The 18,329-nt window shown below is 42.1% G+C and overlaps 1 protein-coding gene across 2 annotated transcripts in view; it reads right to left on the bottom strand.

The window, feature by feature from the left end:
- Nucleotides 1–18,329, bottom strand: part of NAA25 (N-alpha-acetyltransferase 25, NatB auxiliary subunit) — a 30,308-nt gene that overhangs the window by 10,056 nt on the left and 1,923 nt on the right. The window contains exons 2-16 of one of the 2 annotated variants that reach the window (XM_035891525.1): nucleotides 15,374–15,459; nucleotides 14,290–14,428; nucleotides 13,577–13,672; nucleotides 12,516–12,634; nucleotides 10,604–10,678; nucleotides 9,710–9,817; nucleotides 9,182–9,260; nucleotides 8,582–8,693; nucleotides 7,349–7,438; nucleotides 6,823–6,992; nucleotides 5,941–6,053; nucleotides 3,138–3,345; nucleotides 2,448–2,534; nucleotides 1,215–1,395; nucleotides 471–570 (exon numbers count right to left, since the gene is read on the bottom strand). In XM_035891525.1, coding sequence (XP_035747418.1) covers nucleotides 471–570; nucleotides 1,215–1,395; nucleotides 2,448–2,534; nucleotides 3,138–3,345; nucleotides 5,941–6,053; nucleotides 6,823–6,992; nucleotides 7,349–7,438; nucleotides 8,582–8,693; nucleotides 9,182–9,260; nucleotides 9,710–9,817; nucleotides 10,604–10,678; nucleotides 12,516–12,634; nucleotides 13,577–13,672; nucleotides 14,290–14,428; nucleotides 15,374–15,433 — 1,737 coding nt within the window. In that variant the 5' untranslated portion in view covers nucleotides 15,434–15,459. The remainder of the gene's footprint in view (nucleotides 1–470; nucleotides 571–1,214; nucleotides 1,396–2,447; nucleotides 2,535–3,137; nucleotides 3,346–5,940; nucleotides 6,054–6,822; nucleotides 6,993–7,348; nucleotides 7,439–8,581; nucleotides 8,694–9,181; nucleotides 9,261–9,709; nucleotides 9,818–10,603; nucleotides 10,679–12,515; nucleotides 12,635–13,576; nucleotides 13,673–14,289; nucleotides 14,429–15,373; nucleotides 15,460–18,329) is intronic. The other variant, XM_009636040.2, reaches the window with a different exon arrangement.

Raw genomic sequence — 18,329 nt, 5'->3', positions numbered from 1 at the left:
CCCTGCCGCTCCTGTGTGCCCAGGGCAGCCATCACTAAAACACGCTGCTTTGGTGACTGTCATATAAAGGATTCACGAGTATGCCATCACATCTTGATCCACCATCCCTGGCTGCTGTACGACTTTCCAAAACGCTAGAAGTTATGTGACACCAGGGCTTATTTGCCACTTCACTTAAATTCTTGCACAAAATTACAATCCATTCATTTAAAAGTAATCATACCTTTTTTTGAGGAGTATTAAAACTGGCTTTTATAAATAGAAGGCTAAAGCAAAACCCAAGTAAGTCACAAATTCTTGTAATAAGAAACAGAGGTTGAGAAAACCTTTACTATAAACATGAAGTTGCATGTATTATTCCTCTTTGTTTCCACTACATTTCTGTAAGCCCTTACACAGGGCACAGACTTCTGTAAGGCACCTTGACATAACTGCTCTGTTACATGACATGGAGGTTTCTTTCAACTTACATCTTTCTGGTTGGAGTGGAAAAACCTGAGTGCAAAATTGCAGGATTGGGATGCAGCAGCATAATGGCCCAGTGACTCTGCATAGCGCGTCAGAAGATAGCTGCAACACAACACAGCACAAGTCAAATACCAGCACACAGCCCTGGGGAAACCTGACTTTCAAACACAGCTCTGAACTGCAGCACAGTCCAGCTTTCATGAAAAGTCTGGAGATCTAACAGACGGCAATCACAACATTCATATTCAAATTTAAGCTTTTAACAGTAATGGAAGGAATTCTTAATTTTTTAAAAACCAGTATATGGGGGCTTGGGAGTTCCTCCACCCACCTTGCTAAGTCTGCAAGAGCTTTACTTAATTAGAGACCCACAAACACACTAACCAAGGCACGGCCATTTGGTATGTTTGTTTTAACTAGTGCTCCCAAGCTTCACTGAGCAATGACACAAGCCAGAACCCCAACCTGTGACTGGCATCAAGATACACATTTCACAAATTTCTCTCAGATTCCCTTTAGTTAATACTCCGAAAATCCCCATCTGACCAAAATCACACAGGAACGATACTCCACGAGGAGGGGAACATTTTTCAGTAGACATGTCTCATGTAATTCCAGAACACTTTTACACAACACCGTATGAAAATGATAATCTGCTAACTTTCAGTAGCAAAGGAAACTGAAGATCTCAGGACTGGCTACTGGAGGGTCACCATCACCAATTATTCTCAGTATATACTACCCACCCGATGGTGTCGTGCTGTATGTGTTTTGCATCAAGGCTGGAATAGAGCTCTGCAACAGGTTCAAATGCACCAAGCCTGCAGTAGATTCGAATGAGCAGCAATTTAAACTGAGCGTTAGAAGGACTGTGAGATAACCCTTCTTCTAAGAGAGTTAGGCACTGCCACACAGCCGTCTCTTCACCTGGTGACACAGACAGAACACACAGAGAGGCGTGATCAGAGAGGGGCACTGAACACTGACAGCACAGCTCACTTGGGCACTGAAGCTTCCTTCCTCAAGTTATGCACCTCTCACAATGGTCCCATGCATTTAAACACGTAGGTGGCATTCACCAGCCACGCTGCTGCCCTTAAAACGTTAACACCCACCCTAGCACTATAGCTGCTCTCTGAGGGAAAGGCGGAGGAATAATTCCTCACAGGGAGTATTTAGCTCACGTTTGTATAGAGCACAGCACTCGCACACCGCAGAAGCGACCTTCCCCAATGAGTCCTGGACCGTTCAGGATTTCTAGCTTATATGTACAGAGCACTCCCAAGCATTATGGCAAGAGAGCAGCACAGAGCCAGGAATTCAAGAGCCCACGCTCCACCGGTGACCTGCCAGGAACCTGATGATGGATTTATTCATGTTAAAAGACTAAATCTTCCTCGAGAAAGACAAAGGTGTAACTGACAGCTACACTGAAGGGCAGGAATTGAAGACTGACTCTGCAGGATTAGGAGTCGAATAGGCAGAACAGATGTGGAGTAGATGAATACTCGACAGGACAACAGGTCTCAGCAGAAGGTCGAGAAGCAGGGGATCCAAAAGACAAATTATGTCAGGGAGGGAAAGAAGTACTTTCAAAACACCTGATATCAGAAGGGAATTGTTGGCAGAACTTGTGCAGAGGGAGACAGGACATTACCTACATAGGAAACTTGGAACAGGCTTCTGAAGACAGTCAGCACTGAGCTGCAAGAGTCATCAGCAAAACTGCCGGGACTTGCAGGAATTAATCAGAAAAATTAAATCCCTTTAGTGGCCAGTGAGGTTCATATCAAACACCAACTGAATAGAGGGACTCCTGAAATACCTCACATTGAGGAAAAAAAAAACAACCAACCCTACCAAAAAGAAAGCTATGGCCCTAACGAGCCATGCCAGGTATACACTGGCCACAGGGACATAGTCTCCCCGTCACATCCATCCAGGGTGGTACGAAGCAAGACACAATTTCAGGAACGTACCTTCTAGCCACAGATCCAGCAGCAAGTGAACTGCAAGGAGGCAGTAATAATCTGAAAACTGCAATTCAGTTTTCAAACAAGATTTACCTAAAAAAGGAAAAAAAAAAAGGCACCCTTGAATTACTAACAGTGCTGTCAGCTGCTTCTCACATTGATAGCGTTATCAAGTGACACAGTTATCTAGCAGACAATAACCACAGCTTAATTTATAAAATCCAGAGTTGTCTTAAAAACTGAAACAACTGTATACGTGCTGCATTTGTTCATAACAGGAGTGGACTTTGGGCTACACCCTATGTTGACATCTGCTGGAATAAGAAGACTCTCCTACAACTGCAAGATTCATGAATTCGTAGTCTTGCCCGCATATTTGTCATACGTGCACCAGTGATATAGCCTGGCTTTGGTTAAAGGCATAGACAATTTTGCAAAGATGCGAATGTACCATCTGAACTACCCAGGAATGTCTCATTTCTCTTCAAGATACACAATTGAAAAGAAAAAAAAAAGGAAACAGATAATTCAGGTACGCCGAAGGATATAATCATAAAGGAGCAAGCAAAGTATTCTCTAGCAGCACAATGGGTGCCATTAGTGTTTGTACTGTTCCATCCCCCTGAAAAAACTCTACACTTCTGCTCATAAAAAGCGGCAAGTGAACTGCAACGTTAGTCTCAAGATTTTTCTCACCAAACTCCAATCCATGGCGGTATCTTAACATCAACTCCCGGACCACAGTCAGCTTTTGCTTCTTGTCCATGGCATGATAGATACCCAGCAATCTCGAGAGCTGCACCACACACAAGTGCTGTTGCAGGGCTTTGATATCAGCTGGCAGTGCGATTTCATTCTCTGCTGTTGCTGACAGAGGGATGACTTCCAGCAATTGACTGATGAACTGAAAGAGAAACACTGTTGTTAAATTCTGCGGGGCATCTGGGACTGTATGGACAGAAAGCATAATTTTCTCCCTCAAATCACGCAAAAAAAGCAAGCTGGAAATATCAGTATCAACCCTGACATCACACTGAAATCAGCTGGCTTCAATATTCTATTTTTTTTTTTTTTTTGAAAGGTGATGAGCATGCAGTTCCGGTTGCACTCAACAGCTTTTAAAAAGTTTCATCAAACAGATGGAGGAAAAAAAAAAAAATAAGTCGCAGGCAAATTTCCAATACATTGACACACAAGGGAGTTCAAGCACCTGTTAACACTCACAGTAGTAACATATGCAATTAAAATAATTAGTTACTGAAAGGCTTCACAGCACCCTTCCAGGAAACAGTGGTTTTGTATTAGCTATTACATTTTCTCTCAACTCTGAAGTAATGCGCTGTACTCAGTGAGGTCATCATCTTTGATTAATGACTTATTTTTTGAATTAAGTTGTAAGAAAAGCAGCCTCTCATGTTTTACAAATTTAATAGGAGACAGCAGACTTCTCACAACATGCAGTCAGGGCTGGACAGTGGGGGTTTTTTGTTGCCCTAAAATGCAACAGTGTTTACAAACTTAATACCGAGTTAAAGCCAATGAACTCAGCTTTACTACAGTTGGTCTTCAAACACAAGAACTGCATCAAACGCACGCCTGAGAAAAAAAAGCATGACAGCTAGATAGGAGGAACACATAGCACCATGCACACGAATTCCAGCTTTCCCACAGGCTTTGACAAAGACTGTGTTGACAAATCTTTTCAGTTTGACATTTTGCCAAGCTGGGCAAGGTCAACTGAATCGCTAGGCTGCGTACTCCAATTTACGCCTCTAGGAAGTCAAGGTTGATATCATGACAATTATTTCTGGAAAAGCTCCCGTGTCTAGTGGCCCAGCAAGATCATCACATTTTCAGCTACTGAACTGTGAGACTATTCAGAACTCTTACCTGAGCTTTTCTAAGTAAAGAAAAGAAAAGGGGAAAAAAAAAAAAAAAAAAAAAAAAAAAAAAAAGACCTCCCCATCTGTGGCTAGTCTCAGTGCGACCCTGCTACTTTGCCTAGGATACAATGGCCTTCAGCATCTTTTGCTGTGAAACAAGAATAAATCTGAGACAATCTATAAAGACCTTCTAATATGTCAGTACGACACAATGATACGCGCGCTAAATCAGCAGCAGTTTTAAGGCCAATCAGAAAATTTTAGAGAATTTATTCAGAGTCATGGTTTTACAAGCACTGTAACAAAACTGGTGCTTAAACTATTATTTTAAAATACCATTCCCCCCTGCTCTGGGTTTAGAATTTTTTTCCTGGAAAGTTGGTTCAGTGGTCAGGACTTCAGGATTACCTTGGGATGGTATCACCATTTCCAGAACTACGAGGTAAATACCCTACTGACCACATCTCTTGTCAGAGGAGTAAAACCACACCTTTTAACATAAAACAGCAGCAGCAACCTATACATGTCAGGGCCACCGTTCTCCTTATTGGTGAGGCGGCGTGAAGAGCTTACATTAGAAGTCAAAAAAATTTTAATAAACTAAGAAAACACCACCACTATCTACATTTTGCTTACAAGCATTTTATCAACAGCCTCTGGCTGATCCAGGATTCTCTGTCCAGCCCTCCCCAGCTCTGGTAATTTTACACAATGGCTTAGAAAAACAATAGGGTGAGTGACAGGATTCCCAGCTGCTGAAGTCATTCAACGATCTGCTCATGACTCTGCACAAATAGTCCTTTCAGTTAGGGAGCTCGTTTCAGAACGAGATTCTGGAAAAGTTGCCATAGGTCTCTCGGCCACCCCTTGCTCAGCATCAATGCATCTGTTCTTCAGCACCGCAGCAGAGCCAAGCAAAACACCTATGCGACGCCCTACCTGCATCCGTCAAGGGAGCAGGCTTTTCCCATTAAACATATAACTTTAATGGGAAAAATGAGCGATGAGTGGGAAGGGCAAGAGGAAGATGCCTTCGTAAAACAAGTTAACAGTCCACAGCAATGAGAACTGCAAGTGAATGAACAGGGTGATCTTTCTCTTTACTGTTTTCACATTCCTCCATTTTGTAAGCTGTGATCTATAAATAAAAGTGATGAGAGATTACTCATTTAAAAGTGAGCTAAATTGGGTAGCTTATCAATTGAACTACAATTCCCAGGGAGCTTTTCATTACGAGCTCGTATCTTGTAACTCTCATCAGCATTATATGAGCTTCTCACTTTTGATACGAGAAACCAACCAAGACCATTGCAAAGCACCCTGACACCTTGAAATCTTAATAAAAAAGCCAAATGAACACTACCACATCTGGGTCTGAGACTCTGCAGGATCAAACTTAAGTATTTAGTCTCCAGTAAAAATCCTCTGAATGAAATTGCTCAGTGTAGTCAGATGTTAATTGTATTTTCTGCAGCACAGTTTCCTGAATTTCTAACAGAAGGTAAAAATGGGATGTTTCCAGTCTTTTAATATGATCCACAGCTATTTTAAGACAAAGGGACGAGAGTGCGAACAAGCGCTGCAGTTCCTACCACCACCACTTTATCTTTCCTTACCTTTGTGTATTGGCTGGATGGGAGGAGATCCACAAATACTTTGAGATCAGTAAAACAGCAGGGCTTGTCCCCAAATTTTTTGAAGTATTGGAACATAAGTTCTTCTGGATCACCTAGGAAAAAGGCCGGTTCATCTTTTCAATATGCTCTGTTAAATGTCGCACCTGTAAAACCACTATGAGAAATCTTTGTTGATGCTTTCCCCCCCTCGAGATGACATAGCGATTTAGGAAATGGATAGCTGCACAACTGCAGATTTTAACAGAGCCTCAATGTCTTTGGTAACCAAGGACACATAAAAAAAAACCCAAAACCCAAGAGCTTCATTCAAGCTACTTTGGCAGATAAGAGCTCAGCCTTACAGGCATGCATTCACAGCCTCCGCTTATCTAACAGCAACTTATTTTTGGATGGAAATACAAAAGGAACTGATAAGTAGCACAGGTGTTGCTCTAATCGCATTCTCTCCTTCACCGATTCCCTAAATGTGATTTTTAAATGCAATTTTAAAAGCAAACCCTGGTACTACTGCCAAAAAAAACCTTAAACCAAAAACCACCCAGAGATTACAGAGGAACAGCAGGACTTTCCACAAAAAGCAGTGCATCAGGAACGCACTTTTTGTTACAATATCAGTGACTCTATGCTCCCAGATCCCATAGGTCCTTTTGAAAGTTTCCACGCTTGCTTTTGCAAGCTCTGGAGCAGTCTGGAACTACCTGGCTTTCTTCAAAGCTCATCTTCTAATGCTTTATATACAGACAACAGCACGTACATTTTCATAACAGACATTGCATTTAACTCGGTGATTTAGCAAAGAGCTTGTTCCAAGTCTGTGTTCTCTCTAAAAGATTAATTTATCATCCTGTTAGTGGGTCTTACCTAGTTTATATTCATCATTACAACCTCTGTATCGCAAACGTCTAATCAGCTCCAGTTTAGCTAAATATGGTCCCCGAAGCGGCCGAGAGCTCTTCGATTCTTCTGTTATCCTCTCTTCTATAAATTTCACAGCTTGCTCTATAGAATAGTGTACCTCTCCTTCCAAAGAGCTGTGCAATTAAAGAGACAAAAGGTTCCTTGATTTTTTACCCATTGCTGGGGCATTGACAACACGTGCTCAGCATACTCCCAGGATAGTCTTAAGGAAATCTGGCATGACGGATTCTCTTAACTCAATCACCATGCAAAACATGAAGAGTTCTGTAGTGTACAAACCACTATTTATACAGCTGTTTCCAATAAACTATTGCCAGCCTCCAAAACAAAGGAGGGAGAACGTATCATTTGGGGTCTGATGTCAAGAAGCCACCCAAAGACACAGACAGCGCTGTACTGAATATATGAATGCAAACAATCTGCTGTAGAACAAAGGAAAAACAAATCCACAGCAAAACCGTCAACTTACTGCTCGTCTTCTGGCGGAGGTGTCCAGGATTCATCAATGAGTTGAAACACTGAATCAAAGTAAGTTATATAAAACTGCCAATCATCTGAGCTGAAACAAAAATCAGGCACAGAACAAAGTTTAGGGAATTGCCAAAACAGTAACTCAATTCTAAAACTGCATTCCTTGCAAAAGCTGAATTTAAGGAATAGTGCATGTTCCTATTACAGAAAAAAACAACTGCAATAAGAATCGTTTCTCCTTGAAAAGGTCTTGCACCTTAAGAACGCTACCACCCTGAACTTGAAACACGTTAAAGGAAAAAATTTCAATAAAGAATCGAGACAAGCTACAAATTTTCCTCTTAACGTTTACATTCCAATCAGAGCTCATGAATATCAACAAAAAGCTAAGGCAGAAGCTTCTCCTGCCCACGTTCAGAGCAATTTAAGAGTATAAAATTGGAGACGCCAAATACAAAGAGGTAAAGCTGAAAATGTCCTTATATTAGCTCTACACATTGTCAGCGTTGTGTTCAAGTGTCCTGTAAAGCTCACACTTATTTTCTGCAGTTTTTCTCACTGCAAATGTTTAACAAATACTAAATACCAGGAACAACTTCTCTAGAGAAGAAATACTCTGCTGTCCCTGGGGACAGTGGATGCAGACAGAACCTTCTAATCTTCAAGCCTCCATATTTAACTTATACTTAAGACTAGGGCACAGCTAAATACAAAAAGCAAACAACAAATCTATCTTGGCAGTTCCAAGAAACAGATTTGATCATACTAGTATGCTCTCTTCTGATGCATCTGTTCAAAGCATTACATGCATTTTCCAGTATGAAGTCTGGCCAAGTGAGAGAAATGAAGTTCCAGAAAATTGAATGTAAATGCACTTCTCCTCCTCTCCTACCATGGAAGTCAGAGCTGGACAACCAGCACAGCCTTTAGAAATAAGGAGATAAACAAAATTTTATTGCATTAATGTGCCGCTAAAGTCAGCCTGCAAAAAGCAGCAGCTACAGTCCTGACACTGACTCTCCCTGTGACCTTCACCACGCCCCTTTAACATTCCATTCTGCTGCCCTTTTCCTCAGGCTTTGGAGTGCAACTGTTTGGAAATGCTTTGAGATCCTCTGCCGTTTTTCTATTTCAACCGCCATTTACAAAAGCCACCGAACAAGGCAATTCACAACCAGCCCAGAATTTTTCTTCAGGTTTTTTCAGTAGGACTGCAGAAACATCATCTCACTTTTTCAGCAGCAGCCTTCTCGACAGCGCGTTGCACTCCGGCCACCTACACAGCTTCTTGTACATTGCCATACACTTGTTCTCGCGGCTTTGGAGCTCACTTGTCAGCTTCTCTAAATTAAAAACAGAAGGGCAAGTTTATTTAATCAATGCATTTCCTTCTCTACTTTCTGCACAAAGCTTCTTATTATAGCCAAGGATGCAAAACAGTAAGAGAACAGGAGAGAGGCCCTTGAAGGACAGAAAGGACAGATTTGCTATGGAAACCTTCATATCCCAATTCCTTAAAACTGCAAGTGCATTTTAATCACCAGGAAGAGTCCACAAAAATTTATTTTAAGATGGCAGCTACAACAAACTAACATGCTATCAATTTACTACTGCTAAGCATGCTGCTGCAAAGTTCATCACTGAATAACAAATACCATGAACAGGTGGGTAAAACCAGCTTGTGTGAGAGCACCTCCACAGTTTGCATTGGTGTTTGAAACTGGTGTTAGGAGTCAGGCTTCTTACAGCCTTTTATTTTGTAATCAGCAGACAAGCCTGAACCTGCTGTTCCTCTACACAACTGTGATTACTAATTGACAGAATAAGTTACCTCCTAGTTTTCCTCTCACGACATCTAAGGCTTCCTTATACTTCTCCAAACGTTCCAGAATCATGTAGTACAGTTCGACCTTAAAAGAAAGATCAGGCTGCAATGAAATTTGCTAGTAAAACAATCTACAGGTGTGCCAGGAAATAAAGTGGCTTGTGTTACTGTCATTAGAAATAGGAGATAGCCAGGCCTACAAAGCTATCTTTAGCATCCCAGAGGGTGGAACATTCAGGAATTTAGGTCTTTTTCCATTCTCAGTCCTGAAGGTTCTCTTGGGGCCTCCGAGGGAGCAAACCCAAGTACTTATCAGTCAAATCAAATGCCAAAAAATTTCCTTGGCTACACGACTCCAAATCCCTCTCAACTGTCTGCTCTTGGTTTTCCTTCTGTCCCGCTACTTTCACATTTGCTTCCAGAACACCACTGATTATTATATTGGAAAACTGTTAAAATAATCAACGTCCTTTAACAGTGCATTCCTTGTCTCAATAATGTTCAAATCAAGCTGAAAGTGTCTGCAAGTCTTACTTCAGCCTCAGCTTCAATCTTATCCTCTTTCACCATTTTTTCCACCATTCTTTCAGCCAGTGGCAAAAACATCGTCTTTGAGAGGTTTTCATCCTGTGCTGAAATAGACTAAGAAAGAGAAAAATTATTGTAACAGCTCATCAGCTTTTTGTGTTGTCCCACCCACTGCTTTCTTCACATCAGAACAGGAGAAAAAAAACTCCACCCAGGTGCTTCAATCCCCCCAAAACCACACATTCCGAGCTGCCATCTGTCACGTGCAGAGAGCAACTGCTCTGTTAAAAGGCAGCAATAAAACTGGTGATATACAGAAAAGCTCGCCCTTGATTACATTGTCCAGAGACTCATGCATCTAGGCACACAATATCCATGGCAAATAACACGCAGCAAGAACACGTTTCTGTTTTCCATGGCACAGTATTTTAGAGAATGTGATTAATGCCTCCATGCTCATTTTTGGCTCGGCCAACACTCTGTCAGTGTCTTATAGACATGCTAGGTCCAGAGCTCTCATTTATTTCCTCCTAGAGCTTTTATAACCTAGTTACAGAGAGGAACAGTTCTGCCTAAGGAGCTGCAGATATTTGAGGATTTATTCATTAGCTCCCTAACTAAACCCAACTAAACAGACAATAGGGTACTAGTCCAGATAAGAGAATAATTCAAGCTGTACAAACGTGACAAGGCAGACCAGTTAAGTTGCATTATAAAAGCACTACAACATTCACATTGAACCTCATTAATAATAATGCTTAAGGAGGGCTCAGTCCTTCCCCCAGCACCACAAAGAAACAGTTCAAACAGACGTCTTACTTAAAATATCTAATAGCTTCACTTGGAACGTTGTGCTATACCCGCAGCAAAAGTCAAACTCATTTGCAACACCGTACACACCTGCATGATCAGGCTCATCACAGACCAAAAATAGTAAGGATTTTTGGGTACAATCTTATAAAGTGCCATCCCAGCCTGAAAAATATAAGACAAAGTTTCATCATTCCTGAAATGTATCTGCTCTCATGACAAACAGTGCAAACTAAGCAGCAATGAAGGCAGCAGGCAACACAGAATTAGCAACTAGATGGGAGGATTTTTATCAACCCCTGAGCCATTCCTTCTTAACACACATTCTACAGAAGAAAACAGAGGGTGAAAACATTTCAGAGATTAAGTACTTTGTGTCGGTCTGACAAGGAAGCAATGAGCATGTGCACGTATGATTGCCTAAACAGGTAACAGCTTTAATTAGAAGCAGTACCTACATCAGGAAGCAGAAGACCTACTCTTTAGGAGTGAGGGGGATATTTCCAGTGCTGATTTTCACAGGTATGCTCCGCCAGTGCCAAAAGACACACCAAACCACAGGCCTCCCTCATGTAAGCAACTGCCCTTCACCACTCATTTCATACATACACACACTCAGATATCCAAAACATGAGGTCACCTATACATGCAAAGCAGCGGTTAAGCAAAGGTCGAGCTGAAAGCTTGGCTGTATCAAAGCAGAGTCAAGATATTCAAGATTCTCTAGCCTAACACAGAAAGAGTTAGTCACATATTTCTCTTGCAGATTGCCAGTGTCTGTATATAATGAAGGACCATGCTTCTACCCATACAAAATCGGTAATTCATTTTATGGAACTACATACAATACAGTCTACTACCACAGATGGATTTTTGTGCCCATTTGCTGACTGCAGTCAGTTTGCATTTTCCAGTACTTCCAGCTGCAAAACCCCAGAACACAGGATGCTGAGGTTTATTTTCACTCTCCAACCCGTTAGCATCCACACGCTCTTTGCATCTCTAAATCCTTAGGTCAAATGCACATCGACCATCTTACTCTCTGACAATGTCTGAGTAACTTAACTAGATAAGTGTTTGTAGACATTTTAAACATACAAAAGGTCAGATAAATGTTAAATAGCGTTATCTGTGCAAGACTGGTCTTTTTTCTACTCCTGGTTGTACACCGGAGTACAATTAACATACAGTCACGCCTGTGAAGCTTAGGTTGTCATATGAAGCTGTAATTTCATGTACATTAATAACTTAGTCCCTACCTAAAGCTTGAACTCGAACAGCATACAAGTTGGCCTACAATGGAGAATAACACTTCTGCTCACTATTTTCTTATTTAAACCAAACTTGCACAAAAATTCAAGTCACCTTAACACAGCGGGAACGAGAGGGAGCCTAGGACTCATTTACTTGGCGCTCTGTGCTTTTTTATACAGACGAGTGAGTGCGCATGCTTTGAAAAGAATCTTCCATTTATAGGCATTCTCCAAGCACCTAATTTGGAAGTGATGAAAACAAAACTAACCAGCATGACACTGTTCTGCCAACTGAGAAGTAAGATGTACTTTAAGGAAGTGCTTTTTAGTTTTTCTTATTGAATTACAACCAATACAAGCCCAGTCATATGTTAGATTCCAGAGGTAAGGACATGGGCAAGATTACTCTTCCCAAAGATAACAGCAAACTAAGGAATTCTGCCTCCTATGTAGCCACCATACTGTTCAAGACAGATTGATAAAGGCCTCCCAAAATAACCAACATATTCCATCAGACCAGATGTGCACACAAAAGGCACAGCTGTCCTATCCCACTAAGGAAAAGAAAGCATTTGTCTTCAGAACAAATACATACGATCTTTTAAACCTTTCTGTAAAAACTAACATAGAGTGTAACTTCTGCATTAACCCAGCTTAGCTTTCTGAAAGATTACTTATAACATGAAAAGGCATTAACAGTAAGATATACAGAAAAAGACACCTTAAAATGACCAGAACACAAATTGTACCTGTTGCATCTTCTTGTATTCTCCAACCCTGGCATAGGCCATGAAGAGATGAGAGTGATACTCTTCACTGTTGGGAACCTTCTTTACAGCTGCCTCATAAAGTTTAGTTACCAGTTCCGCTAAACCAAAACCAGATGCTTGAGTTAAGACAGATTTGGGAATAATTCTAAAACACGGCTACCTAAAGATAGCATCAGTGATACTCTGAACAGAACTCTAATTACACTCATCAACCACAGAAACTCTCCCCCCAAAACCCCAAGCGCTACAAACATTAGGCAAAGGAGCAAAGTGCTTAAAAAACCCCAACCAAACCTCAAAACAGAGTTAACAGCAACAACTGAACTGCTCAGAAGCACTTAAGTCTTTTTCTTAAGCAAGTTTATCTATTTTGGAGCATTAAACTGAATGAAGATTTCTACTCCTGGCAGAACGACTGCTCCATGTGAATTACCTATCAAAACACAGAGCATTTTCAGAGCCTACTATCAAATTAGTTACTCTTATCGCAGGTTTACTTATCTTAGTCACATCCTGTTATTCCCAATTGCCTGTTTTAGTATTCTTAACAAGTAACACTATACTTTTTAATAATAGGTCTAGCATGACTAAATACTTACAGTATTATAATATGCAAAACTTGCTTATGTTTTCATCCTTCCAGATTTTTTTTTCCCCTTACACATACAATCATATCTCAGTGTTGTATTAGAAAACTAAACGTAATTTGTCTTCCACAGAGTTTACATATCCTTGACACCCATACATAAAACACCTAAATTAGAATTTTCCTGAAGGACCAGAAGTGGAAGCGCCTAACACCCACTATTTCCTTTCTGAGTTATAAACCCGAGCTTAATGCTTATGCAAGTTGTTTAGAAGCACAGAAAGGCTTTTGACATTTTCAGGGGGTTATGCTGAAGTCCCACATACACACAAAAATTTCGTATTATTCAAGAAATGATGCTTTAACTCCACATATACAAAACACACACATATAGAAAGGAATAAGCTAGCATAATATTATATTATAAACTAATTGCTATATTGCAGACTGATACCAAATATCCATTCCCACAGAAGTCCTTTCGCCCCGTTGTCATCGCTCCAGCAGTTCAACAGTAAACGCTGCCACCACCACCAAGAACCACAAGAAGCTGCCAGAAACAACTGTTTAGAGCTGTAGATAAGCAGTATCTAAGGTCTGGCTTCTTTCAGAAAAGCACGTGCAATTTTACTCCGGCACTCAAACGTTCACGATTTGGGATTTTTAAAATACCGCATCACTACAAGGAACCATACTGAAAAAGCTACTGCGGTCAAATTGAGAGGCCAGGATTTCCCTTCCGCTTGTCACACAGCTTCTTGAGGCCTGAAGCCCTCGACTACGCTCTCACGGCGTTAAGCATGCTCCAAACCACAGACCATGTGATTTGTCACCTCTACCACATTTACTGACAATAAATTCCAGTAGCTTTCATTTAAAAGAAAGGTGAACTCGGGCTGATGGTGACGGATGATTATTAGCATGCCATTCATTTAGGAACTGTGTACACAACAGTGTTAATGAGAGAAGCCTGACCAAGGTTCTTCGCATTACGGTGATCACTAGAGCCCTAGGGGCATTTGTAACAGGCATAATTTAAATTCTTAATGACACGCCTATACAAGAACCCTGGACTTCGCACGTTTCCCATGAAACTGTGGGTCACATATACTTCTGGAAGAACGTAAATAATTACGATTTTTAAGAAAGGCAAAGGAAAAAGCTTACGTCTATGCATTTCCCGGTAAAGAATAGTTAGTGCTTGCAAGGAATTATCATCTGTGGGTTCAAGTGCTGCTACTTCTTGTGCCAGAGCATACGCTTCATCTTGCTTGCCAGTTCTCTGCAAGCCAATTGCCTTTAGAACCTACGGACACAACGCAGAGGCAGCTGTTAGAAACAGAGTTGGAAGTTACTGGTGAAAATCCTCTCATTCCTGGTGAGGAGAGGCTTTGCCCAACCACCTCATTACTTCTACAAAACTTGAGGATTTATTAAGCTTCTAGTCCATACGGCTGTAGAGGAAAACTTCCAAATGCAAGCTGCATCCAATAGTGCAGCTTTGCGTTCCTTAGCAAATGCGCAGGCTGCTCCAAGGCATCAGCTGCCACTCAGATTTTCCCTACCTGCAGACTGAAAACTGAGCAGTCCTGCCAATTCTCATGGTTTTTTTCTTTCAATAACTGGCCAGAGAGAAGCCACATAAATGAGATTCAGGTCAATGACACTCGCTTCAGCTTGGAAAGCTTTCAAAATATAGAAGTGGTATGAACTGTAGAGGAAAACCCAGAGGGAAAAGAGAAAAGTAGAGTCTCCTATGTTCAGAAAACCAAGGAGCAGTTCTCCTTTCCCTTCACAACAGGGGCACAGCAGGGAGGGCAGCGAACAAGCAGCAGCAGAGCAACTGCCTCCAAAATCACCTCATTATGTTTTACTAAGGACCACACCTCCCAAGGAAATGTTTTGGTCCAAACTGCTACAGGTAGGTATCCCAACCTAATTTCTAAAGGAGGCATTTTTTAAGGCACAGCCCACGTGCCAAGGTTGCTTGCAGTGGCTCTGACAGGGAGCTGGACAATTAGCTCGGGTGTAACCAATTACACTCCACTCATTAGTCACCAAGAGGATCTGTACAAGTTTTCAGGCAAACATGATACCGTGTGACTTAGAACAGCCCGAGATGTTCCAGAGGGTTCAGAAACCACTGCGGCCTCTGGAAGATCACGGGCACCGCTCAAAAGGCACAGCGAAACACTCCACGTCTCGGAGCCGCGCTCACCGAACGAGGTCAGCGCACCCCGGTCGCACTTACCTTTGCACAGTGAAGATCCTTGTGTTTTTTGAGCAGTTTATCCGCTTGCTGGATTGCCATTTTATTATTGCCATTATCGAGATAATCTGCATAAGAACAACACATACAATGTTATATCAGAACACAAGACCATTCTGGAAAGCCATCTCGAATTTTACACTGGAGTATGTGCTGTTGGGCCAGTAGGGCAAACCGCATTTTCCTTGTACAATTACTACTAAGCCAAACGTTCAGGACACGTGTCATTTTGTAGATGAAGTATTCATCTCGCTGTACTAGGTTTAGTCATTCACACAAACAAGCTTTTGTAATTACTCCACATAGATCATTACAGCAACAAAAGAGAGATAATAGAGCGGGTTCTGCAGCGGCAGCTCTTTGCTAGCACTGGAGCTTGGGCTCTTTGCTTCAGTAAAAGTCTAAATTAATTTGGCGTGCCTTTGGGAGACTTTCAGTGACTTTTAGCAGGCAGCAGGTTAGAAACTAAGCACTCACCATCTATCAAAGCATTAAGTGAGAAGACCTACTTGTCCACAGGACCCATACTTCAGGCAGAGCAGATGTGTCCCCTAACAGGGTACGGCTGTGCTTTCACCAACCTGGTTTGAAAGACAAGACATGAAGCTCCCGGGGGGAGCTTCCCTGTTTCCTAGGGGGATATCCCACTATCTGGTAGAACTTCAGCTGTAGAAAGACCTGTCTTGAGCCCATTTTCTCCTTTTTTTCAGGTTGGTATTAAAACTTTCAGCTTCGCCTACAGTGCCTCACGTTGTTAGACAACTACAAACAAGCAATTTTAGATTAGGACATAACCCCTGTATGCTTCCCCGACCTCAAAAATTAATACTTACTAACCAAAACCTAGCAGAAAAGCTTAGCTGCACCTGACGTGCCAAGAGGGAAGCGTCTGCTTGCGCTGTTCTGGCCTCTCCCCTGCCAAACTGTGCACAGAGCTCATGCCAGTTAATTGAAATTACATTACACCTCTTTCTCTCATCAAGACTGTAGTTCTTGTAATGAGAGAGAACTCTTCACTGAGTAGAGAGGTGACCTTTAGCAATTCCTTGGTATATGGTACAAAGTGTGCATCTATACTAATGAGATTTATATTCGGCAGCTTTAACGTTTGCTTCCGCGGCCAAGTAAGTGCTGCAGATTTAAAGTAGAGCTAATTGGGCTCCTGAGACCACACAGACAAAACCTCAAACGAGGCAGCCTGCCCACACCAACCAAAACAAAATGTTGCTGCATAAAATGTAGTTTGAAACTGTAATACACGTTCTTCGTATGGGTTAGATGGCCATTTAACTTAGGAAAACCTGTGCATCACCTTTAACATTAAAACTTAGGCACGGACTTCTCAGTGAAGAGGTTTCTGTGGAACAGAACAGCCTGGTGATCTCTTCACAGACCAGCAGAGACTTCTTCATTTAAGGATCCGCGTTGCATGGGTTGACGTACACCCAAATTACCTGCCACACTGCGCTGCCTGTCTTGGATTGTTTAACAACCGTGCCGATAAGATCTCCGCTTTAGGTCTCCTAAAGTAAATCAAATAAACCACAAACCTCTCTAAACTGCAGCAGAATAAAAAGACCATCTTTTGCTAACAACAAGTAAGTTTGTTGGAAGCCAAAGCAGCTGGCAACTTCCAAAGGAATTCAAGCTGAAGGAAAATAAACGTAAGCCTACGTTAGCTGCAAGTCTGTGGGTGAAGATGTTCAACGGCTGGAAATGCAACACGTGAACCTTCAGGTGAGGGAAGAACAAATCAAGATGAAAGATAAACCTAAACCCTCAGTAACCGAGGCACACGGTGCAAAGCAAAGAGCACTGCTCTAAGTCAAGAACCAGACCCTCGACCTCATGCTGCACAGCTCCAGTTTATGACTGCTGTGAAGTTGTGTATTTACCTCTCCAAGGATATACACCTTATTTCGGGTTCTGCAGCATCAAAGCCTGAATTCAAATCTTATACTGCAGATAATCCTTTCTAGAAGCAGCAGAAAGCTATTTTAAAGCTCTCTCCCCAGTAGCTGCACCCTCTGAATCGAACGCAGTGAAACACATCCCGACATCGTCTGCTTTAATATCAGTTGAATTCACCAAGCCTTTTCTTCCTACAACACGTAAGATGTTACACAGGTTATAACACAAATAACTGCACGTTAATAAAACCGGCAATCACAGCATGGAGAGAAAACGAAGGGAAAAACCTGAAAATTGTTACATAAAGACAAAGCGTACAGCTGCGCTCGTAATTATGCAAGGAGCTTTAAGAATCAACCAAAACTATCTGCCTCCATTTCACTGGAACCCATCACGGATGCAGGTCTAACCCCGCACCGTCGGAGCAGCAAAGGGCATTCCCAAAGCACGTTCATCCCCCAACGACGGCAGCTCTCCACATGTTTGTAAGGAGGGATTTATTTTTTTCTGGCATTGAAAAACTTGACAACATGTTCCAAAATCTCTATCCCATCTTCAGTTTACAGGGAAGAAACGGTACCGTAGCCTGGGGAAGCGTTTTTCTTTTCTCTTTCTCTACATTTGCATAAACAGAGACAAGCTTGTCTACAATCTCTTAAGCAATCCCAACTGCACGTAATACCCTTGGAAATATTTGGGGACATCTTAATACTGGATGTTTCTTAACAAGACCGTCTCCTTCCAAGCACTTCACTCTGGTCTCCCAATTAATCTTCCTAACACCGTCATTAGCCTGTGCCACCACACCTCAGCACACAACTTGCAGGTTGCCGTGACTGCCCTCGTGCCTTTTATGCATTAATCCACTCCCGACTTCCCTGCGGCGGCAGGCAGGGGCCGACCCAAGTTACCTTGACCGAGGGAAGGAGGCGCGGAGCCCCCCACCCCCGCTGGGGAGGGGTTCGCCCGGCGGCGGGGGGTCCGAGCGGGGAGACTGCGGGCGGCGCGGGGGCAGCGCCGCTGCCCG

The sequence above is a fragment of the Egretta garzetta genome, unplaced genomic scaffold (assembly GCF_000687185.1).
Source record: "Egretta garzetta isolate BGI_Z169 unplaced genomic scaffold, ASM68718v1 scaffold330, whole genome shotgun sequence".
Taxonomy (NCBI): Eukaryota; Metazoa; Chordata; class Aves; order Pelecaniformes; family Ardeidae; genus Egretta; species Egretta garzetta.
The sequence above is the reverse complement of the archived record's forward strand: the minus strand, read 5'-3'. Positions and strand labels throughout refer to the sequence as shown.